Source organism: Pantherophis guttatus, chromosome 2 (genome assembly GCF_059756535.1).
Source record: "Pantherophis guttatus breed Tessera chromosome 2, ASM5975653v1, whole genome shotgun sequence".
Lineage (NCBI taxonomy): Eukaryota > Metazoa > Chordata > Lepidosauria > Squamata > Colubridae > Pantherophis > Pantherophis guttatus.
The window spans coordinates 239,021,688-239,047,280 of NC_142064.1; the positions used below are offsets into that span (position 1 = coordinate 239,021,688).

The 25,593-nt window shown below is 40.7% G+C and overlaps 1 protein-coding gene across 2 annotated transcripts in view; it reads left to right on the top strand.

The window, feature by feature from the left end:
• Nucleotides 1–24,417, top strand: part of FRMD4B (FERM domain containing 4B) — a 253,347-nt gene extending 228,930 nt beyond the window's left edge. For both annotated transcript variants that reach the window (XM_034440592.3, XM_034440591.3), the window contains exons 15-23: nucleotides 307–440; nucleotides 531–650; nucleotides 4,624–4,852; nucleotides 10,118–10,174; nucleotides 12,165–12,303; nucleotides 13,448–13,567; nucleotides 15,483–16,273; nucleotides 19,494–19,626; nucleotides 23,568–24,417. In XM_034440592.3, the coding sequence (XP_034296483.2) occupies nucleotides 307–440; nucleotides 531–650; nucleotides 4,624–4,852; nucleotides 10,118–10,174; nucleotides 12,165–12,303; nucleotides 13,448–13,567; nucleotides 15,483–16,273; nucleotides 19,494–19,626; nucleotides 23,568–23,688 (1,844 nt within the window). In that variant the 3' untranslated portion in view covers nucleotides 23,689–24,417. The remainder of the gene's footprint in view (nucleotides 1–306; nucleotides 441–530; nucleotides 651–4,623; nucleotides 4,853–10,117; nucleotides 10,175–12,164; nucleotides 12,304–13,447; nucleotides 13,568–15,482; nucleotides 16,274–19,493; nucleotides 19,627–23,567) is intronic.
• The last annotated feature ends 1,176 nt before the right edge of the window (nucleotides 24,418–25,593 follow it).

Below are 25,593 nucleotides of genomic sequence, written 5' to 3' on the forward strand. Positions count from 1 at the left end.
TAACAGAAAAGGTCCTGAAATAAAAGTCCTTAAACTTTAAGGAAAGATGCGAAGACACATTCTGTTTAAAGCTAAGCTAACAGATTTGCAAGTTGAGTTGCAATACATTTATTGCATTTATATTCTTCCAAACACTGTTTTCCCACCAGTCTGCAAACAGTTATCATTCTATGGCTACTCCTCACAGGGATTCATTTGTACTTTTCCTCCCCTCAATTTTTGTTTTGTTTTGTTTTGTTTATATCCACAAATATTGGATCTCGCCTCAAACCCTTTTGAGACTACATGTCTATATTGCTTTTACAGGATCTCAAGATTCAGAAGTCAGCGAAGAGCAGAAGAAAGAGAAAATCTTAGAACTGAGAAAGAAAGAAAAACTTTTGCAGGAGAAACTCTTGCAGAAAGTTGAAGAGTTGAAAAAGATCTGTCTGCGGGAAGCGGTGAGACTTCTTGTTTTCGCTCCAGTCAAGCATAGAGTATTCATTCACTCTTTCTCGGGTTGCTAAGGGTGCTCTTCTCATATTCTGTAGGAGCTCACTGGAAAAATGCCAAAGGAATATCCTCTGAACACTGGAGAGAAGCCTCCTCAAGTCAGAAGGCGTGTAGGTACGACATTCAGATTGGATGACAATCTGCTACCCAATGAGGAGGTAGGCATATCTTTGTTTGTTTGTTTATTTATGATTTTATAAGATTTATGCTTAACATAAATCTGGGTGACTCACAACAATGGTAAAAACCAGAAAACGATGAAAATATAAAACAAAAATCTGGTGCGTCAGCCATCTTGGATGAATACCTCATCCTACCCCAGCTCCTGAGTAAAGACTTGACTTTTGAGGATTCACTGGAAAAATCAGGTCTCCCAAAAAGCTTTTAAGTGGGATCTCTTTTAAATACCTTGCTTGTTATATAACTCAATTTTTTGTGTTGGGTAACGGCCCCGAATCCGCTTTGTTAAGGACTGCTTGAAATAGAGATTAATTGTCAATGGGTGGGTTTCAGTCCTTGAACAATTGTTTTAAAAGCTGGTCTTAATAAAAAATTTAACTACTAATTTGGGTTGCCTGGAATATGGATTGTTGGGATTCAGTGAAACATAGAATTCAGAGACCCTTTTAGCAGTTTTTCTGAATTACATATTATTGGAAAATAAGTCTTCTTTGAAGCGGTGGAAAGTGTTACTCCATAAAGTGAACATAAATTCCGTACAGGAGGTGGAATATTTCCTTCCAGCGTAGAGCTGTATATGTTTTAGGAGATTTTGATTCTTGTTGTTTACTTCTGAATCTATGCAGGCCGTTGTGTTGGAAGCCAGTCTTTTCTGGTATCAAATGCAAGTTAATGTAGGAAGCAAATTACAGGGAGCTATTATGCAACAATTCTTGTAACCTGATATTTGGAATTTAATTTTTCATGTTCAAATCTATGTGCAATATCTTTATAAAATCTGATGTGCAACTCTGTTTTGGGGAGCACTCTTTTGGTAAAATAGAAACCTGTTTTACATTTTGTGTCATAGACTGTACAAGTAGTCCTCGACTTAAAATCGTTCATTTAGCGACCATTCAAAAATGGTCAAAAGCAGGACTGAAAAAATGTGATTTATGAACGTTTTTCACACTTTCAACCATTGCAGCATCCCCATGGTCATGTACTCAGAAGTTGGACATTTAACATTTGCAGTGATTCACTTAACAACTGTGGCAGGAAAGGTGGTATAATGGGGCAAAACTCACTTAACAACCGACTTGCTTAGCAGTGGAAATTTTGGGCTCATTTGTGGTCGTAAAGTTGAGGACTACCTGTATTGCAAAATTTAGAGATGAGGCAAACTGCAAGGAGATAGATATCTTATGTTCTTCTATTTTCTGAACCCTCAAGCTGGTATCTGGAAGTCACAAGGTGTTTGCCGACATAATGCAGGTTGCTCCCTTCCTATTTTTTAAAGGTTCTTTAGATGTAAAATAAATAAATTGATTAAAAAGAATGGAAAACATGCTGTAAAACAGAGCTCTAGTTTCAAACATAAGACTCCACCTTCCATCCTTCCAAGGTGGGTAAAATGAGGACCCAGATTGTTGGGGACAATATGCTGACTCTGTAAACCGCTTAGCGAGGGCGCTGTAAAAGCACTGTGAAGCAGTATACAAGTCTAAGTGTTTTTGCTATTGCTATAACAGTGCTTCAAGCACATAGATATTCAGAGAATATAAAATGGTTATAACCTGAAGCTTTTATTCACCTCTTGGTAACTGTAGAGGAATAAAGCACTGGGATAAAGCCACTAATAATCATTGCAATGTTTAAGATTCTCACAGATTCAGAGCCTTTGCCCTATTGATTGGAGACTTAAGAAAGATTGCATTAAACTGTCAGATGAACAGGAAGAAAAATGGGTTCAACACCCAGGCTGGGCAAAGTTAAGGGTGGAGGTAGAGCAGGTTGTGTGGTTCTTTGTCACTTGAAAAGCAGGCTTCCAGGAAGGAAGCATGAGTTTCGCCCCACCAAATGAGCTTGTTTTGTTCACATCTTTTTCTGCCCAGTATAGGAATGGAAGTAAAATCCATACTTTTCAGCTGAAAGGGCAGTTGGCATACTTTCTTATTCTCACTTCAGATTAATGGTGCTAATTTAAATGCGGATTTACGTTATCTAAAGAGATGTATCTCTACTGGGAAGAGATCTATAGAAAGCTAGAATTAATTGGAGCAAGATGTTATGCTTTTTTTTTTTTAATTTGATTTATATGCCGCCCTTCTCTGGAGACTCAGGGCGGCTTACAATGCGTTAAGCAATAGCCTTCATACTTTTGTATATTTTATACAAAGTCAGCTTATTGCCCCCACAAACTGGGTCCTCATTTCACCTACCTTAGAAAGGATGGAAGGCTGAGTCAACCTTGAGCCTTGGAGAGATTCGAACTAGCAGAAATTGCAGGCAGCTGTGTTAATAACAGGGTGCACTAAACCACTGTACTATCAAGGCACTGTACTATCATATGCTTAATTGTGGCCTTAATCCTCGACTTACAATCACAATTGAGCCCAAAATATCTGTTGCTAAGCGAGACAATTGTTAAGCGAGTTGTGCCCCCATTTTACAACCTTTCATGCCACAGTTGTTAAATGAATCACTTGCAGTTGTTAAGTTAGCAGCTCAGTGAATCTGGTTTCCTTACTGATTTTGCTTATCAAAAGGTGATCGCATGATCCCAGGATACTGCAAACATCATAAATATGAGTCAGTTGCCAAACATCTGAAAGCACCAGGAGGCGTCGTAAGTGTGAAAAATTGTCATAAATCGCCTTTCTCAGTCCCATTGTAACTTCAGACGGTCACTAAATGAACTGTTGTAAGTTGAGGACTACCTGTCATGAATTTCTTCATGTATTTGTAAGTTACCTTGCCTTAGACGGCATTCTTCTACAGAGCTGTGGTGGCACAGTGGTTAGAATGCAGTACTTCTGCTGACTGCCGGCTGCCTGCAGTTTGAATCTCGTCAGGCTCAAGGTTGACTCAGCCTTCCATCCTTCTGAGGTTGGTAAAATGAGGACCCAGATTGTTGGGGGCAATAGGCTGACTCTGTAAACCGCTTAGAGAGGGCTGTAAAAGCACTGTGAAATGGTATATAAATCAAAGTGCTATTGCTATTCTGCAGTTGTGGCCTAAAAACACTGTCTAACTTTTCTTTTCCTGCTTTTTTTAAGCCCAACCCCCTTCTTCCCTCCCCAAAGCTGCCTGTAGTTTAGGGGCATCTAGGAGAGTAGTTTTCAAAAATTAAAAATGGTGACCCCCGTGTGTGTAATTGAATCTCCCTCACTTGTTTTATACATCGTGAATATGCATCACAGATAAAAAAGAGGCAGAGCTTGGATTATGGAAATCGTATATACCATCTTGATATTCTGCAGATATTCTTGGTTACGCCACTGAAATTTGGTAACATATTTGTCAAAACACTGACAATACAATCGGCTGGAGTCTGTCGGATTCTTTACCAACATGGATAAATAAGATGTATGGGCATTATCTCAGTGCTATCACTTTAGTAAATGCAGTATACTGCAGGAAAGCTGGGCAGCTTTTTCGTCACAGAATGACAGTTGTGCAAATCCATAGCTGCTCCTGGAAAGATATTGAGCTTTAACCAGTGGTGAAATTCAATTTTTTTTATTACCCGTTCTGTGGGTGTGGCTTGGTGGGTGTGGCAGGGGAAGGATACTGCAAAATCCCCATTCCCTCCCCACTCCTGGGGAAAGGATATTGCAAAATCTCCATTCCCACCCCACTCTGGGGCCCGCCAGAGGTGGTATTTGCTGATTCTCCGAACTACTCAAAATTTCCACTACCGGTTCTCCAGAACCTGCTGAATTTCACCCCTGGCTTTAACCCTAATAAAATGTGATGTAAAAAGTTGGCTTCTTAATGATGGGCTATGGCAGAATTAAAAAGACTTTAAAGCTGGTGAAAAGACCAGCTGTTCTTTGTTACATGTATGGGGGGGCGGGGAAGAAATCTGTGATGGTTTTTTTGTTGTATGGTTCTTAAAGCTAGAGCTTAAATTGATGTCATTTCTTCTATGGCAAATCCTGATTGATGGATTGATTTAACTCTCTGTAGGACCCAACCCTGCAAAATCTGGAAAGCAACTTTCTCATCCAGCAAAAGATGGTGGAAGCGGCAAAGAAGCTTGCGGGTGAGCCGGACCTGTGCAAAAACGTGAAAAAGAAAAGAAAACAAGAGTACACAGAGGCTGTGAAAAAGCTCCAGGAGACTGAAAATTCCATCAATGAATATAGAATTAAATGTGGGAAGAAACCTGCGCAGAAGTCAAGCCTGGTTTTATCAGGTATAAAAAAAAAAAAAAAAATACCCCGCCTTTAATTTGTGCTGCCAACGCTCTTTGTCTGTCTGTATGCACCTCTGTGTTTTTCAATGTTATTTTTTCTAGCATATTTATGTAACAGAAATGAAAGATCTAGGCTCCTCAGGGGGGAAAAAACAGTTGGACTATAAGCCTGACTTCAGCAAATGTAGGAGCTTACCTGTAATCTGATTGTCATGTTTTCTTGTAAGATGTGGTTGAGACAGAACACAGATGGAGCATTTTATTCCGACAAGTGCCGACACGTTGGAGGGGGAAAAGCAAATTAAAGCATTTTAATTTGGCTGGAAGGGCTGGTGGCATTCTTCCAGGCAAAACTAGTGTGGCACCATGTTCTGTCAAGAATCAGATGCCGGTTTGAACAGAATGTGGTTGTTTGGTGTGTTTGTTGGCGACCGTGCAATCCATAACAAATCAAGCTGATCATTAGAGCATGGTCTTCCCCCACCTGTCCGCCTCCTAACAAGTGTTGGCTGGGAGAGGAGGAGAGGGAAGGAGATAAAAAGGCAGCTGAGTCAGTGAGTCAGATTTTGTGCTCAGCAAGACAATAAGAATGAAGCCTGCATAGCATAAAAAGATAAAACAACAAATCATGACGCAGAAATGGTCCTCAATTTACCGACAGCAATTGGGACTGGCAAATTCATTGCTAAGTGATGCAGTCATGAAGTGGAACATCACGTGCCCACATGGACTTACAGTGTCAGTTCTGCTGCAGTCATTATGTGAATCACCGTGGTTGTTAAGCTAGCTGTCACATGATTGGGACTTGTGACTTCCTGCTGGCTTCCCCATTGACTTTGCTTTCCAAAGGGTCACAAATGGCAATCACACAAATGCAGAATGCTGTGATGGCCACAAATTCAAGGACTGGTCATAACGTACCTTTTCAGTGCTACTATAATTTAGGTTGCTGAATGGGGCAGTCGGTAAATGAGAGGGCTACCTGTATCAGAGCAATGTGCTCCAAACTGGAATTCTCCAGGTGTTTGGAATTCTCTTGGAATTCTCAACCAGGGAGGAAGAGGAATAAACGGATCCAGAAGCTGAGAATTCATTTCTCCAAAGTGAGGTTAGTATATGAGGAGAGAGTTCACACCCTTGGACCCAGCCCGTTATATCACTTTTACTGATTCACAAGGCAGTCCAAAAAAAAAGCAGCCAAAAGTCTTGGCTTTCAGAATTTCAACGTTCCACAAAGCAGGCACTTGCAAAAGTCTTTAAAATGAGAAAGGATCAGAGCCTCACAAGTATTAAAACCACTTCCTTGCTTTTCACCTGTTGCATAGAATGACTGTGGTGAGAGTACATCACAGCAGAGGGCAAGTCACTTGAAGGAGACTCCACTTCACCTTGTGTGGGTCCAGTTATAGTCACTGAACAGATAGCGTAAGGGAAGATGGGCTTGAACAACTTGCACAAGGAATTTAATGAACTGGCTCTATATTTTGTAAATCCAAGAAGGTGAGAGAATTGCAAACTTTGGATCAGCTGTTTATGGTCTCTTGTTTATGTCCCAAACTTGGCCTTTGGGGAAACTTTGACATATTGTTAAAGTCAGTGGTGAAATCCAAATTTTTTTGCTACCAGTTCTGTGGGCGTGGCTTGGTGGGCGTGGCAGAAGGATACTCCAAAATCTTCATTCCCACCCCACTTCAGGGGAAGGATACTGCAGAGTCCCCATTCCCTCCCCACTCCTGGGGGAAGGATATTGCAAAATCTCCATTCCCACCCCACTCTGGGGCCAGCCAGAGGTGGCATTTGCCAGTTCTCCAAACTACTCAAAATTTCCGCTACCGGTTCTCCAGAACCTGCTGGATTTCACCTCTGGTTAAAGTCCAATATTTGTACCTGTTTTACCCACTTGTTCTTATAACTACTCCCTTTCACTTTTCATCACTTTCTTTATTTTTTACGTAAATGAGCCATCACCGCTAGATAGAGGACTCTCTATCAGTGGGTAGCAACTTGCCCCTTATTTTTTTTACATAGGCAGCTTTAGTAATCTCTCAGCATACCTTCAGCTGAAGAGAGCTTTTAATAAGCAAAAGATTAATTCACCAGTCAAATCCTAAGCAATCTTACTTATATTTTCAAGAGGCAACTGGACTTTCTTGTTTTTCTTTGAAGACGTTTTACTTCTCATCCAAGAAGCTTCTTCAGCTCTGACTGGATGATGGGGAATGGAAAGATTTAAATCTTTTAAAAAGATTTAAAAAGTATATGAAGTTCTGTTTCACTTACCTTATCAAATAGAAAGCTAAGCAGATTTAAATCTTTCCATTCACCACCATCCAGTCAGAGCTGAAGAAGCTTCTTGGATGAGAAGCGAAATGCCTTCAAAGAAAAACAAGAAAGTCCAGTTGCCTCTTGAAAAAGAACCTTTGGGACAACTATGACCTGGATGACTGAGAATCTCCATAGAAGAGTTTCCAATGAAACTCAATTTCATTGAGAAACTCAATTTCATTGAGAGCCGCATCAGGGTTGTGTTTGACCTTGGGGGGCCGAATGGGCATGGCTAGGGTAGGCGTGGCCAGGGTAGGCGTGGCCAGCTCAACGTCCTGAAGCCCTCTAGCAGCGAAAACGAAGCCTGGGAAGGCCGGCAGAGACACCGCGGGCCAATCCTTCGCTGTTTCCAAGGTGCCTCGCGGGCCAGATCTAAGTATGTGGCCTGTGGGCCTTGAGATTGACACCTCTGCCATAGGCAATCTTATTAGATTTTATATATTTTTATTGCCAGGTTGAAAAACTATGGTCTATCCAGACTTTTTCTTTCTTATCAACAATATTGGTGTTACGTGGAAAGTGCTTGTCTTTTTGAATTCTAAAATCACTTTAAAGATTTTAGCTTATTCAAGAGCACTTCACTTTATTCAACCCCCTAAGCAGGGGGTTGGATTAGAAGACCTCCGAGGTCCCTTTCAACTTTGTTATTCTGTTTTTCGGTTCTCTTTTATTCATTTTCTATTAACTTCTTATTATTGTTTGAGAAGCCAGTGTGTTTGCAGTGATTTAATTCTGACTGCCCCAGGCATTCAGGTGTTTTACTTTGGGGAGTTCAGATAAGGCATTCACTTCACCTAGTTGTAAACAGCTCCTTGCTAGGCAGACAAGTAGGAGGGAAGGTATAAGATAGGTATGAATGATTTGGCCCAGAGCTGATGTCTGCATTTTGAAAAATCTTGAAATGTGTGTAGGAGAACTCCCTAAATGCCTTGATTGTTGAGAAACCAACTGGTACAGGGAGAAGTATATGAAGTTCTGTTTCACTTACCTTATCAAATAGAAAGCTAAGCAGATTAGAGTTATACATAAGCATTTTCATAGAGGAAAATGATTTGAATGCCAAAAATGGATTCTTTGAAGAAGCTGGAAAAACGATGAGTGTTGCCAGTGGCTTAGAATGAAAGCTGAGAAACTGATTAGAGCTTTGACAACTGGAGCAGCATTTAATGATTCAACCAGCCTATTCCACAAGGAATCAATTCCTTGAGTAGAAAGCTTGCTGGACATTTCAGCAACTTATGTGCAAGTGAACTGGGAACTACACAACTCTTGGTGCATTTTTTCTCTTGTCATCTGCATTGTTTCTGATGACAGCCTGGCATTTACTTTGAATTTCAAACTGCAGTTTATACCTCACCGTTTGCTCTAGCATTAAGAGCTTCAGTTTAGAGCAGAGTTGGCACCATCTTACCAATTTATGACCTTAAGAAAAAGTCATGCATTGATTAGCTACATTCAGTAGTTCTAGCGTTTCCCTTTCTTGACATACATTGACATACAAGGACAAAAGGAAATAATCTTTCCTGGCCTTTTTCCAGTCAAAGAGAATCATAAAAGCAAAACTATAACTATAAAACTTAGCTTGGAAAGGTTGAAGGCAAAAGAGAGACAGGGACGGCAGAGGATGAGAGGGTGAGATAGTGTCATTGAGAGAATGAACATGAATTTTAGCAAATTCCGCAAGGCGGGAGGACAGGAGAGCCTGGCGTGTTATGGTCCATGGGATTGCAAGAGTTGGACATGACTTAAGTGACTGAACAACAACAAAACTGTGTAGATCAGGGAGAGGCAGCCAGATGCTCTCCAATGATCCAGTATGATTCCCTAATTTTGGTCATGAGAATTTTTTTTTTGAAACAGTTCATTAAAGACACAATTGCAGAGAAACTTTTGCAGGTTTGATTTCAGTATATTCTGGGAATAAATTAAATATATCCCACACTCTTGTCAGTGTCAGTTGTCCTCAGTAAGTGCTTATGATATTAGGATTCCAGTGCACCGGAGTGTTTTAACATTTGTGCAAAGTGCAGCAAATGTTGTGGGACTACTGTATGTAGCCCTTGTATCTTCAATAGCCACTATTGTAATATGTAAAAAGAATCTTAAAAATGAATAGCAGCTGACTTGTTTGGCTTCAATATATCAGTGACTTAGTCTGTTCTCTGAGCATCTTAGCGATGATTTGCTTGGAGCTAACATTCCAGTTCATGAAAAAGCAGGCTCCACTTTACTGATCTTTGTTCTTAATTATTCATTTTATACTCGTTCATAGCAACCTATCCTAGCAACCGTATTTTTCGGCGTATAGGACGCAGCGGAGTATAAGATGCAGCTTAGTTTCCTTAGTAGAGGAAAATGGGGGGGAAATTCTGCCTACCAGGTATTCATCTGTCTAGCGTCCTTAGTCTGGTAGCTTCAGCACATTAGTTTGCTGGTTTTTATCCCCTGCTTGGGGATTAAAAACAGCTTCTAAAGCACAACTGATCTTTGGAGAGAGAAGGAATGAGAAAAGCAGGCAAACCACGGAGATCGCTTCACTTACTAGTGCCTCGTTAGGGCTGAAAAAAAGCTTCATAGCTGAGAGTCAGAGGGAGCAGGCAAAGCATGGAAGATCGCTTCACTGGAAAAAAACCTTCTAAAGCACAGCTGAGAGTCGGAGGGAGCAGGCAAAGATCGCTTTACTCGCTAGCAGCTCGTTAGGGCTGGAAAAAAGCTTTGAAAAAGCTATATTTGGAATATAAGACGCACCCAAATTTTCAGCTTCTTTTAGGAGGGAAAAAAGTGCGTCTTATACTCCAAAAAATATGGTATGTGATCCCTGAGTGATTACATGCATTCTTAATGATTGTATGCTTTAATGTATAATGTATCTACGGTTCCAAACTGCAGCTTTTGTCACTCATGAGTATCCTTTTTTTTTTTTTTTTTGCTTCTCCACAGATGAAATTATCCCGTCGGAGAGCAGCTCTTTGTCTGACACAACATCTTTTGAAGACGGTGTGTATTCCCATACTTTTAACATCTGAAAACAAAATTCACATGGGAAATGTTAACATTCTGTATTGCTTGCCTTCTCTGAGTGAGTGGAGGTAAAGAGAGGAAACGTGGTTTCTGTAACAGCTGGCATCTTTAAAAAGGCCAAGCTACTTAATGCACATTCCTGTCAGCAAAGGAGCCTGTCAAGCAGTTGGGCTTTAAGGATGTTCATGGAAGGGATGTTTCCCATGTCTGGGTGTCCTGCAGTCATATCTGCGTCAAAAAATGCTTTTAAAAGGCTCTGACGATCCCAGCTGAGTTGCTTGATCGTCAGGGGCTTTTTTAAAATCTTTTAAAAGCATTTTTTCTACAACCTCTTTGGCCGAAGAGGTTGTTAAAAAAATGCTTTTAAAAGGCTCTGATGATCCCAGCTGAGTTGCTTGATCATCAAAGGCTTTTTTTTTTCTTTTAAAAGCATTTTTTCTACAACCTCTTCGGCCGAAAAAATGCTTTTAAAAGTAAAAAAAAAAAAAAAAAAACCTTCTGATGATCGCATGGCTCAGCTGGGCATGGGGGAGGACAGGGATTATTGCTACCAGTTCTTCAAACCACCCGCCACCATTGCTACCGGATCGTGCAATCCGGTCCAAACTGGGAGCATTTCACCCCTGGACTGCTCCTACCCACACAGACAGGCAAGACATTTTAATTTAATTTAATTCTTTACCACCTGCTTTATTTATTTTTATTCTAAAAACCTTTGGGCCATTGGCTTTTATATATATATAAAAAAAGAAATGCAAGTGCTAATGGGTTAAAGAAGAAAGACTGTACGCTGATACAATCTCCTAATCTTCACAAACATTTAACTCATATAAACAAGCAATTATTATCCTTTTTAATCTTTCAGTGCTGCCATAATGATACCTGAGTTTCTTTACCTTCCTTACTTCCTGCCAGCTAATACTGGGCTGGGTTAGCTACACTCCCTTGGCTAGTCATTAGTCCTAAAAAAAAAAAATAACCCACTGTCCTACTTATTATCACATTAAAAAAATGTGCAGCAAATGTCAAATTCTTTCATTTTGATGAGGCAACGCTTTCCAATTGGTTAGTCTCCAGAGCAAAGCTGTGAGCCTACCAGCATTGGATGGAATCACATAAGGTCATGTTTTGAAGCAGAGAAAAATTTCGAATTCTCAATTTCTGTGCATAAATTTTTACTCTGGAAATGATAAAAATGGCCTGAGTTTTCCACAAGTGGTCAACCACTGACCGGTTTATTAGCCAGCAACATTTAAAGATATTTTACTATTTTTAATCACTGTACATAGTACATTCCAAGATGCCTAACTGGGAAAAGAAAAGAAAAAAAAGATTTATGTGATCAGTTAAAAATTTCAAACAATAGTTAACAGTAAGGCAAGTAAGGAACGGCTAATTTAAAAAAAATATGGTGGCCTAAAGCTTTGATCCTCCTCCTCCAGTTTTTGAATGGAATCTATCCATTTGGACTTCTTTGAAGTCCTAGCTGAACTAAAGATAGGATGTTCAAAATCATTCCAGGTAAAAATCATTCCAGTTTTATTCGTATAATTTTTTTTTTCAAAAATTGTCCAATCAAAACACAGCCTTAGCATGATGCATCCTCAAAGTTCTTTAGGACTAGGGGAAAACCAGTTATCATCCCACAGTTTTGTGCATGGAAGAAAGGTGTTTAATTACAAGAGGACTGAGTCCCTAGTTGGCTTTCCTTGGTTGGATGTATTAATTCAGATCGTGTGCAGCCATCTTTGTGAAATGATCAAATTTGGATTCATCACTGAACAGTATTAAGGTCTCAATAGTCTAATTTGCTTCTTCATCTCGGGATTCCATGGTTTTGTGAAAGTCACTCGGGTTCATAAAGGAAGAAATGGAATATTTCTTTTCAATAGATATATAAAGAGTTAGGTAAGGATTAGGTAACACAAAATCATGTTGTTTTTTCCAATTAATTCTTTTTAAACAGGCAATACTTCCCTTACTGTGGCAGTCCAAAGGATAATTTCTCTGCCAGCCTCTCCACCACCCAAAACTCTTGGAGTGGAAAGGATCCATCTCCGGAAGTCTTCCATGAATGAACAACTCTTAGAACAGAGACACTCCAGGTATGGGACTGTTGATGAAATTCAAGCTACAACAGCTTTATTGCTTTGTTCTTTTTTTAAAAAAAAAATCATGCATTGCCTGCTATTTTAAAGTGACAAGGGCTTTTTTGAAACTATTCCTATGATTGATTGATCGATTGATTGATCACCTTTTCTACTAAAATATGCATATGAAATGCCTTGTAACAAAATAGAATAGAATAGAATTTTTTATTGGCCAAGTGTGATTGGACACACAAGGAATTTGTCTTGGTGCATACGCTCTCGGTGTACATAAAAGAAAAGATACGTTCATCAATGATATCACTTAATGATAGTTATAGGATATCATAGGGTATCAAAGAGCTTGCATTCTGTTTTCATTGTGATTTCTACTGTCTGAGCTTTCACCTATGAACTGAATGTAAATGTATAGATACTTCTGGAACAGATTGTCCCGGAGAAGAGCAAGCTATTTGGTTTCTGAGAATTAACAGTGATTTGTTGTCTCATAATGAATCAGATTTTGCAACATCTCAACTGCTTGGCACCAGGAGCTAGCTTTATAGAAAAAAATGGCAGGACTAAAACCTAAACCACTCAGACTCAAAGAGATTTTCCTTTCCAACGCCTTCTGGTCAGGGAGTCATTTTAAGCAGCTCCTTGCTAAAGTGCCAAAACCAGAAAACTGGGAACAACTTATACATGCATGATGCCATATGAATAGAGCCAGGGCTTTATCTGAATCTTCATTTATTTTATTTATTAAATTTATATGCCACCCCGCTCACTGCTAAGGAGTCTCATTAGGTGAAGCCTTCTAATTTTCCTTGTTTTCAACTATTAACCCATAAGAATAATATATGAATAGCTCATAATGAATGTGTGCCATGAACACTATATTAACTTTGATCATTTCTCCCTCTGCCCTGTTTCATTGCCTGTCCTATCTTTTTAAGCCTCTCCCTACATAGTAATAACTCTTTTGCAAAGTAGTTTGCAGTATGATGGTCTTCTGCATGAAATCTGTTAGCACTCGCTATTCTATGCGCTGTTTGTGCATTGTCAGCCTATAGGAAAATAGTATCCATGCTGGTACTCTTTGCCTTGGTTTGAAGATACTGGGATGATGCTATTCACTAAATCCCTTTGTTTCTAATCATAGAGATTCTCTGTCAACTCACAGCAGTCCATACCGGACAGCCGAGAGGCAACACCATGGAGGAAGAAGTATGCCCACAACACCAGTCCTCACACGCAATGCCTACAGTAGCAGTCACTTGCAGTAAGTCACTCCCATGCTATTTTTTTTCCTCCTCACTTGAGTTAAAGTATTTCCCATTCGTATGCAAAAGGCATAACATGGCCAAAACCTCTAGGTGTGTCCACTATGGTTCTCAGTTGAATTCCTGCAATTGAGGTGATTTTGATGCATAAACATCTTTGAATCTGAATTCTTGGAACAGGAAGTTTTACATCTTAATTATTTTTAGGTACAGAAGAACTAAATGGGCTTATAGTCTTCAAAGCTAGAAATTGAGTCAGCTAAAAAATGGGTGGGCCAGGAAGTGCAAAGGACAAGGCAATTATGGTTTTACACAAATGGATATGGCAGGTTTGGGAGGAAGAGATTTTGGGTTTTAATGAGTTGAGGGGTTTAGCATTTTATATATGAACTTCAGAGTAAATTTGTTTTACTCCGAGTAACGTTGTTTTCCTTTGGAAATCACACACACACACATAAGTTTATCTCTTGAAGTTTTGAGGACCAAAGAATGGACATTTGGGGTTTAACAGAGAGTGCCCATTTCTGAATTATGTTGCTTTAGGAAAAGTAATAGTGTCATACTATTACCTAAGTTTGAAGGGTTTACCATTGCATTCATGTAAGATAATATTTTACCTATTTAGTTGAATGTTACTGTGCTGATTGTACAGGTGATTTACTGTTCACTTACAAATTATTTCAGGTATGTAGGATTTATTCATCAGCAGTGAAATACCAACTTGCTTGTAATTCTATAATTTTATTAAAGTATAGACTAAGGAACGATGCGGTAGCCTAGCAGTGAAGACGCTCGCTTCCCACTCAGAAGGTTGAGAGTTTAATCCTAGGTAGTGGCAGATGTTTCTCTCCTAGGGCGCAAAGATAAAATATTTGTTGCGAATTCTGCGTGGGGTCAGGAAGAACACCAGCAAGTAAACGCTCAGCTCCATCCAGTCGTTCTGACTCTACCCTGAATTACAGGAACGTAAAAAAGGGAGTTTATTGAACTATAGCATAAAATTCTGCTGCATGATATAGCATGAAGTAGGGCCCTTTTCAGCTTCATATATCTAAAATCCTCCTTGTTAAAATCCGCCCTTTTACGATTTTCCTTGAAAACAATCTCAAAATGGTGATGCCACTACCTGTAGGTTGTTGAATTGATGTTATGTATTTACTTATCTTTTACTTTGCCTACTTTGTTTGAAATTTACCATACTTTCTTTGAATCTATTGCTCTAAGACAGGGGTGTCAAACCCGATTTCATTGAGGGCCAGATGAGGGTTTTGTTTGACCTCGGGGATCCGGGGTGGGTGTGGCCAGCATGGGCATGGCCAGTTCAACGTCACTCATGTCAGGGGCATTGGTGGGTTTCAATTGTTTTTACTACAGGTTCTGTGGGTGTGGTTTGGTGGGCATGGCTTGGTGGGCATGGCAGGGGAAGGATACTGTAAAATCACCCCACTCCAGGGGAAGGATACCCCATTTCCTCCTGATCACCTGGGACTTGGGAGGCAGAGAATAGATGGGGGCAGGGCCAGTCAGAATTTTTACTATCGTTTCTCCAAACTACTCAAAATTTCCACTACCAGTTCTCCAGAACTGGTCAGAACCTGCTAAAACCCACCTCTGGTCGGGGGCACCTGTGGTGGCCCGAGCACTCTGCCAGTAAAAACAAGCTCCCGAGTTCCGTTTCTAGCTGCGATGGCTCTTGCAACCCTCTGCCAGCAAAAATAGAGCTCGGTTTTCACTGGCAGAGGCACTGCAGGCCGGTCCCTCACTGTTTTTGGGGTGGGCCCGCGGGCAAGATCTAAGCACCACGCAGGCCAGATCTGACCCCCAGGCCTTGAGTTTGACACCCCTGCTCTATGATATTATTAGAACTGACTGTCTGCTTTCCTTGTAACAAAAACCTGCTTCTTTTTTTTCCAGACCCGATACATCCCCTCAGCACTGTTTGGAGACTCAAACTACCTTCTTATCGGAAACCGCCAGTGAAAAGCCAATGTTCACCCTTTCAAAATCCCAAAGAAGTAGCAGCACAGAAATCCTCGATGACGGATCCTCCTACACCAGCCAATCCAGTGCAGAGTATTACTGCATGACCCCAAATTCGAAGCCCTGTTATAGCACCCAAACCCTTGACAACCGCACTAGAAACAGGAGACGGTCCAAGAAACCGAACATTTCTGCTTCCAACTCAGGAAGTATGCCTAACCTAGCCCAGAAGGACAACTGCAATGGGGTCTATGCAAAAAAGCAAGGACAGATGCCAACCAGTTGCTACATTTCTGGTTATGCCCCTTCTAAAGAGGGCGACATATATTACAACAGTGGCTATGTCTATGAGAACGGCACAGAGGGCCAATACACAGTCAATCCTTCCTATCGTTCCTCGGCGCCCTACGGGTACGAACGTCGGTATCGGGAATTCAGATCTTTCCACGAAGACGAAATGGAGAGAGTGCCCCACAATCCGTACGCCACGCTGCGCTTGCCCCGGAAGCCATCGATGAAAACAGAGCACATCACTAAAAATATCCACAAGGCCTTAGTTGCGGAACATCTCCGTGGCTGGTACCAGCGTGCCTCTGGACAAAAAGAGCAGGTTCTTGGCTTGCAGGCGGGCCTTGATGCTGATCGAGAGTCCCAGAGAAGCCTAGGCTGTGCTGGACTACAGATGCTAAGTTGTCAAAGCAGTCACTCATCTTCTTTCTCTTTAGGTAACTATACCGCTTGTTAGGTTTGTTTGTTTTTTTGTAACTGTTCTGTTTTGTGTTGATGTTCCTCAGAGATCTTGATTGCTTCAGTCCAATGCATGAATAATGGCCTCAGTGTTCTGACCCAGCTCCCCAAACACGACAAACCCTCTGAAGTTAATTCAATGATTCCTTTATTAGGAGCACCAGCCACTCCAGAAAAAAATTTCTCTCTCACCGCAGGCTAACAAGTCTGTCCGGCAGGGAGATAAAAACTTGTCTGCCACATCTATTCATCTCCGCCCCCTGCCTTTTATCCCCAGAGCTAGGGTGGGGCTTCGCTAGCAGCAGGCTCTTCCTTCCCAAGGATCGGCCCACGGATTTCCACTGCTCTCCTCTCCTCTGCCTTTTGCGCATAAGCGCATCAGGCACTGGACCCAGCTGTTCCTCCTCTTCCTCATAACCCACCTCAAGACCTGGGGGCTGTTGACTCTCCATCTGAGGGCCGACGGACGGCCCAGGCTCCGCCTCCGTCTCTCTCTCTGACAGCTCCATTCCCTCTTCCCCCTCGGAGCTCTCAGGTTGCCTTGGTGCTGGTCCTGACTCCCACGCCTCCTCCTCATCTGATTCGGCTGCTGGAGGGGCCGGCAGCCGACAGGCCACACAACACTCTGCCTGCAGGAGGTTTTTCTACTGACTGAAATGTCATCCATTCATTTGCATGAGCAAAGCTCTTCTTTTCATAAGTGGGAAATCCTCCTCCCACAGAGGCTCATTGTCAGCTGATAGCGGGAAATGCTTTAATTAGATTGCAAGTGTCTCCGACAATCACTGGAGGGGGTGCTGGCGCTCTTATCTGGTTAATCATTGCAAAGAGCAAGGTGAGGTATAGAAAAGAGAATTCTCCAATTGTTGGAGGTTAAAAACGTGAGTGATTTGGGAATCTGGAATATGAGTAGTTATACAATGCGCTGAATGCAACACAAAAGGCTTAACTGTTATTAACGGAATAGTGGTCAACATTTTAAAAGTTATTTTACCCAGTGTCGTAGAATAGTGTACTCACTGTATATTGTATTCAGTGTCACGGCTGAATTTGTACAAGGGAGTCTAGGTTGTACAGTTCTAAAACTTGCCTGGAAGCTGAAAGAGTTTTCAACTGATTCTTACGTTGTTATTTATTTTACTAGTGTCTAAAAAAAGGGATATTCATATTTTAAAATAAGTGGCAAATAGAATAAAAAAAAGAAAGGCCAGTTTTACCATCCTAGTCCTCTCCTGCTGCATTGGGAATGGAACACTTTGGATTCCCAGCAATGATAGCCATCATCTGGCTGATAATTTGGGGACTGTAGTCCTAAAACATCCCAAAAGCATCTGGTTAGATGCACTGAATAGTATTAAATAGTAAATGCCTGTCTGGAACAGGCAACCTGGCTATCCTTCAGATGCAATTTCCAGAAACACCTACCATTGCATGACCAGCGCTCATAGCAATAGTCCAAAATGTCAGAGAATGTGGATCTTGGCTATACCTGTTATAAATTATAGCTTGAGTGAGAGAATTACTCATGTGTAAATTTAAAGGTCAGCACTTACCCACTATTTTATTCATTATTTACACGCAACTTTTAATGTGCAGCTTACTATTTAAGTGTACCTCTTCATTAGGTCAGCTTAGTCATGGTACTGTATCCTTTACAAAAGGAATCAGGAAAACTCTCAACTAAGTGTTGTGGATTTTAGCCAAGTAATCGATGAGAGTCCTGTTATGCTGGTTTTAAAAGAATGATCATACTGGTTTGTAATACAACCGGGTGTCAACAGAGTGTGCAGGAGGTTAAGAAATTTGAGACAAGCCTTACTGGTTCATACAAATGGCTCATCGAGTCCCACATCCTGTCTCCCATAGTGATGAGGGCCTGGAAGGAACCAAGTGTTTTAATCACAGGACATACCTTTAAAAAACATCCAATGTTTGTGTCCATAAGATAGTTTATAATAGTTGTGGGATTTATTCTGCAGCTTCTTCTTATTCCGCAACTTTTTCAATGTAATTGATTGCTATTGAAAAAGAGGTGAAGTATCAGCAGCCTCTCATTGTTAAAATGTTATCCCAAATATATGGGGTCTGTACAGGTGTCTATCATACCATTCTGGACTTTTGAAAATAAAATAAAATAATAAAATAAAATAAATAAATAAAATAAAATAAAATAAAATAAAATAAAATAAAATAAAATAAAATAAAATAAAATAAAATAAAATAATAATAATAAATGGTACTGTGTCCAAGAATTTTATAAAGATACATCAACAAATTGCAGCTTCCTGCAATAGCACCAGCGGAACTGCAAAAAACTGTGCTACTTGGAACATCGTACATCTTGAGAAGGTACTTGGTTGATACCTAGGACACTGGCAGCAATCCATATCAACCATTAGCACCAGTCAATGGTATTTGTGATGCATTTTTGAATGTTCAGTTGACTGAGTTTCATGTTTAATGAATGAAGTAAATAATAATAATAATACACAAACTTCAGAAAATCTTAAAATGTGGCAGAGCCTAGATGGTATATAAGGTGTTGGATTAGAATTAAGAAAACGCAGGTAAAAATTCACATTCAATCTCTCTCCCAAACCAACCCACATGGTAGGAGAGGATAACATTGAGAAAGGGAATATAATGAGCTCCTATAGGAAGGACAGGTTGTAAGTCTAGCAAATGTGTCTGCTGTTGCTGGTGATAAGTTCCAAATGTTAGATAAAGAGCAATGGCCCCAGAGCACATTTAGCACATTTAATGCTAAATGGAGATTTAAAGCAGTCTTTCAAAATCCAGCATCCTAATCAGTACATCACCAGGGAGATGATCATTTTTTATTTCATCTTAGATCTTTTGCTGAAAGCCAGTGAGCTCAGCATTAATTTGCAAAAGTTCACCTTATATCAGCAAAGATGGAATAAAATTTATAAATACTTTAAGATAAGCTTCCCCAATGAAGTTTTTGTAAATGTATCGGTATCCAAGCCCCATGTGTTAGATTTCGAGTAGGGGAAGGGAGTGGCATTAAAAGGAGTGTTCTCCTAATCAAATTGGCATTTTCCTTTCATCTGGGATGTTTCGTGCAGTGTTTCTTTGAACCCAGACAAATTTTTATCTAAGCAGTTCTTATCCAAATCAAGGAAGGATTCATTGTTGACATTCTTTTCTCCTTATCTCTTCTCTCTTCAATTTTAGCATCCTCAACAAATTCCTCCGTGAACTGGCGGAATCAGGTCTTGTTAGGACTTCCTGATTATGATACGCTATCTCAGTCCTCTTTTGCCAGCTGTTACGGGAATGTGTATGGGAACCACCCACTGCAGAGCAGGTGAGCCCTGCAGCTTTCGCAAAATGTAGAAAGACCTACATGTTGGACAGCGACCCCTACAGTTTGCTCCGTGTTGCTGAAAATGTTGCTTTGTAAATTGTAGCGCACTATGGTTGCAAAACCATAAACTGGGATGGGGGACTTGGGGTGGGAGAGGGTCAAAGACCACATCTGTATAGGAATAATCGGGTGTTGCATCTCACACCACATGAAGCCAACAGTGAGCCAGCATGGGGATAAAGTAGCACAAACATAAGGCTATGTATAATGTAATTGTCCCATTCCAGGACCTGATTTCCTGAAGTCTGCCCTTTACATTAGACCGGTTCAACCTATGTATCATGTTATGCGCAAAGGTAGTACAATCCAGGCCCAATTCAAAGAGCTGGTAAATTACTTTTAAAGCTCAACTTGTCATAACACCGGGATGCATCTGAAACTCCTTCCCAGAACAAAAATATGCCCATAGAGTCCAGTCATGAAGAGAGGACCTCTGAAAGTTCTCTCTCTTCCTGACGTTTGCAGGAAATGGGTAAAACAGCAAACTTTCCCTGTCATAATTCCCAAAGTATGGAATAACTTCCTCCTAGAAATATGTGCAGCCCGCACCTTTCTGCTGTTCCATAAACAAATTGAAACTGCTTTATTTTATCACCCTTTTGGTGCCAGATGACTTCCTTGGACACCTATCTTAGGTATTATTTGGGGTTTTACCTTTCCTCAGAGTTAAGGGTTTTTGTTTTTGTTTTGTTTTTTGTACTGCTCTGGATTTCACTGTTTATCCTATGTTCTTTCGTTTTCCTTTTGTTTGATGTTACATGCCATAATCCTGTGTTATATGCCATAATCCTGTGGGATTGGGGAGAGTTCTAAGTTCTGTCAAATAAATAAATGAAAGTATAAAAATATTTGATTGTTGTACACAGAGTTGCTTTTTGTGAGATGGGCAGCTAGCTATTCAGATTCGATGAATCAATAAATAAAGACAAAGGCACCCTCACATTTGGGCCTTCCTTGTGTATTCTGTTTGTCTCATCCTTCTCCAATCGGGCTTCTGAAAATACACATAAAATTAGGTAGGGCAGCCTCCTTCAGCCTGTTTACTTGAGTTTGGTGAGGATGAGAGTTGTGGCTCAATAGCTGGAGGACACCAAGCTGTAAAATGCAAGTTTATGTATTTTAAACAAAATGCATTTGACTTCTCCAAGGATACCACTTTGAGCCACCCATAACCCTCATGCCTTGTTTCTAATTACTGTTTTTCCCCCTTGTATTTTCTCCTTGGCTTTCATGGCACTTCTGCCAACAGCAAGTAGCTTAAAGCTTCCCTCCGATGCTGCCAATTGCTTTTTTTTCTCCCAATCCTGAGGTTTCTGTCTGCTGGTATCCCTAATCCCTGTTTTGTGCCTGTTCCCGCTCCCTCTCCCCTTCTCATTTCTGCTTCTGTTGTCTTAAATTCTTTTCTCCCTTAGAACAAAGCATTTCTCTGTCTTAACATCTGCAGGAATGACTTGATGTTTAAATACCTTGAAGTAAGAGGATCCAAGTACTTGTGATCAGTGGGTGGGTGGTGTGAGCTAGAGGATTGCTGATACCCTTGCTTATCGCTGAGCAGACTTAACGTGAAGTGAACTTGTGATATAGTGCTTTTGCTTTAAAATGAAGCAAAATTAATTAAGCATATAGTGGCATTTGCTTAATTTTAAAGCTTTTAAAGGCTTTTAAAACTGACCTGTTCCAGATGATTTTCTTTAAAAAAAATAAAATAATAAAAACCGTTAAAGGTGGGGAAAATACATAACCAAACAAAAATTGTGAGTTCTTTTTATTATTTAATTAATGTCAATTTTTAGGAGAATTGCCGAGGCCTATTTAGCACATTTTTGCCAAATTCCAGCAACATACTCTGTTACCTTGGGGGGGGGGGGGTTGCAAGTAGGAACTGGGGTGCCATGAATAACCAAAAGGTACTCCTTCTTCACCCTTGCTCTAAACTATTATTATAGTCCTCATTTAGCAACTGCCTCATCTAGCAACCTTTCAGCAGTTATGAAGTAATAAAGAAGTGACTTGCAATCAGTCCCTGCATTTACAACCTTCACAGGTCTGTAAAGAGAAGGAAAGCCAAAATAAGATCATAAACACAGTTCACTGCTTCACTGCTGAGTTGAGGATCCCAATTATGGTTCCTAAATGAGGACACTCTTATCTGTTTTATTGCAACAAGGCCATTTTGTAAACTGAGGCTTGCTTCATAATGAATGCTTCACCACTCCTGTCAGAAGGAATAGATAATACACACATATACCCAAATTCTATGTATAAACCAGTCCTAAATGTTCAGGGTGGATGAGATAGAAATACATTTCTGTGTATTTTTTTAAAAAATGGGTGTTTAGTTATCATTTACATATTGCTACATGTTCATGGCAGTGACTTAAAACAAATGCATACCCAAGTAGTCCTCAACATATGACCACAATTGGGACTGGATAAATTCATTAAGAGGTGCAGTTGTTAAGTGAGGCGTCCAATTTTATTACCTTTTTTTTTTTTTTTTTTGCTGTGGTTTGTCATCACGTGATTGCAGTTTGCAACTTTTCTTGCCGGTTTCCCACTGACTTCGTTTTGTCAGAAACCAGCTGGCAAATTTGCAATTCACAAACATTTGACTGTGGGAGGTTGCAGCAGCTATAAATGTGAGTCCAGTTTCCAAGTGCCTGGATCACAAGCTTGTGACTGTGGGGATGCTGCAATGGTCGTAAGTGTGAGGATTGGTTAGAAGTAATCTTTTTTTTTTCATTGTAACTTCAAATGGTCACTAAATGAATGGTCATAAATCGAGGTCTGCCTGTATAACAGATTGTTATCTAAACTGCTGTTGACTGTGTGACTGTTGGATTGTATCCATCTGTGTCTTTCAAACACCCTGCCTTCATAATGTTTGAATGAACTTCCTGGGCCAAAGGTGCTTTTCCAAAAGTCAACTGGACTTTCCCCCCCTTTTTTTTTCTTTGAAAACGTTTTGCTTCTCATTCAAGAAGCTTCTTCAGTTCTGAATTGAAGAAACTTCTTGGATGAGCAGCAAAACGTTTTCAAAGGAAAAAAAAAAAAACCAAGGAAGCCCAATTATATTTTGGAAAAGCACTTTTGTGACAACCATGACCTGGACGATTGAGAATCTCCATAGACACTGAACTTCCTGGGGTTTGGGACTCCCATAAATTTATGTCAGGAAATAGCATAATGCAGGCTGCCTTCTTTTAAAATTGGCTTCGGAACATCCCTTGAAAACATTGGGAGCAGAGGTGGGTTTCAGCAGGTTCTGATCAGTTCTGGAGAACCGGTAGCGGAAATTTTGAGTAGTTTGGAGAACCAGTAGTAAAAGTTCTGACTGGCCCCACCCCCATCTATTCTCTGCCTCCCAAGTCCCAGCTGATCGGGAAGAAATGGAGATTTTGCAGTAACCTTCCCCTGGATTAGGGAGGGAATGGAGATTTTACAGTATCCTTCCCCCTGGAGTGGGGTGGGAATGGAGATTTTATAGTATCCTTCCCCTGCCATGCCCACTAAGCCACGGCCACAGAATCGGTAGTAAAAAAATTTTTGAAACCCACCACTGATTGGGAGGTCTGCTTAGAAAGAACAGGCCTTCTGGGCAGTGGTGAAATCTAATTTTTTTTTCTACCAGTTCTGTGGGCGTGGCTTGATGGGCATGGTGTGGTGTGGTGTGGCTTGATGGGTGTGGCAGGGGAAGGATATTGCAAAATCTCCATTCCCACCCCACTCGGGGGCCAGCGAGAGGTGGTATTTGCCGGTTCTCCAAACTACTCAAAAATTCCGCTACAGGTTCTCCAGAACCTGCTGGATTTCACCCCTGCTTCTGGGTGAACTCTAGAGGAGCACTTAGCTAGCCACTGATGGTTATGCTTCTTTTCCAGGATATATCCTGAAACTAACCAGTTGGGCAACAGCAGTAGGAACCCTTTGCAAGACGGCCTGCAAGAGAACGAACAGAGGCTCTTCTGGCACGAGGATTCAAAACCTGGGACTTTAGTATGAACCTGCCCTCTCCTCCTTCAAATGCCCCACGTGCCTTGCACCTTACATGTTTTCCCTACGAAAACAAGGTTCCTGGTGCAGCAGCTCCGTCAAGGAGATTTGTGCTGGGAGGACAAGAAGCATTCAGTGAGAGAAACCAGAAGAATCTCACCTGCGCTAGCACAACAGTATGAATCCGAATCTCCTCAGCAAAAAAAGGACTCCTAGTTGTCTGCTTTTAAAGCTCCTAACCTCCAGATGCTACTTTTGAGTTAAAAGTATTTTTGAAAGCACTTTTTTTTTTTTTAAGAAAAAGAAAATGGGGAGTTTTTCGTGGACGTTGCAGAACATCCCAAAATGTGAAAAGAAGATTCTTTGTTGGGATTAATGTTGTTTTTTGAGCAGCACAATTTTTGGAGAGAAAGAAGCAGGCAACGCCGAGAGAGTCACGTCTGCCGATCAAGAAGATTCTGTTGAAGGATGCCACGAGTATAATGAACCGAGTGGAGGAGTGGCTTTCTATTGCAATGCTACTTGAAGGATGCTTGGTTGTGTGTGTGTGTGTGTGTGTGTGTGTGTGTGTGGTTTTTTTTTTTTTTTTTAACAGTATTCTGAATAAGGATAAAGGTCTTTTAAAGGTATGCCATCTTGGATATATTTCCATAAGTTTAAACATGGGGCAGGGGTGGGGCAGAGAAGCAGTTGCACATAAAGGTAATAAAAGCATAATTGTTTTCCTGACTTTTTTTTTTTAAATGCAATTTTGCATGTTCTCTTCCCATCCTTCCCCATGTTGCTTTGTAATTGTCAAGGTTTAATATGGAATGCACTGGGACACATTTGAGGTGCTTTCACAGAATTGTTTACAAGAGCTACACTGTCTTCCATTAGCAGCACTCCCAGATTTTCCCCCACCCCCTTTTCTTCTGTGTTTCTTCTTTCCAGAAAAAACAAACAAAATCCTTACATAAAAAAAAAAAGGCAGAAGAGCAGCACAATAACCCTTGAATACAAGCACCAAGGGCTCCTCTGTCCAGAAGTCTCATAATATTCAATGACTTTGAAAACAGAAACTTTGCAGTTGACCAATTAGGGCAGAGGTCTTCAAACTTGGCAGCTTTAAGACTTGTGGACTTCAACTCCCAGAATTCTCTGGGAGTTGAAGTCCACAAGTCTTAAAGCTACCAAGTTTGAAGACCTCTGAATTAGGGCTATCTGGGCCAGTATTACTCTTTGTTTAATAGTGAATGCAAATACATTTAATTACACCATGTAGGTGCCTTGAAATCGATAGGCATTAAAATGGAAAAGTACAAGATGTGTGCAGAACAAATGCACAAAGAAGTCTGATCGATGAGGAGAATCCATTGGCTAGGATCTGCAGTGATTGGGAACAGGGCGAACCAAGAAAGCAGCCCAGGTTGGAAATTGAGTTGAATGAAGAGCAGACAATCAAAAATGCCTGTTCGGTAAATCCAGGAGCTGGATACATGTTTTGTTTCCATCACTCTGTGAAATCAACTTATCTGATCTATGAGTAGAAATGTGTGCATACATTATAAATTGTAAAAAGTGGCTTGGTGGGTATGGTGTGGCTTGGTGGGCGTGGCAGGGGAAGGATACTTCAAAATCCCCATTCCCTTCCCACTCCTGAGGGAAGGATATTGCAAAATCTCCATTTCCACCCTACTCGGGGGCCAGCCAGAGGTGGCATTTGCCAGTTCGCCGTACTACTCAAAATTTCCGCTACCAGTTCTCCAGAACCTGCTGGATTTCACTTCTGGGACCACAGAGTGATTAAATGACTATTTCCAATAAAATCAATAATTTTTGGTTTTGGTGCAAAAGAGAGAGATAAAAATCAGTTAACAGGTTTTCGCCAGGAAAGATCAGCCTACCTCATGTCTATCTGTCGGACTAAACTAA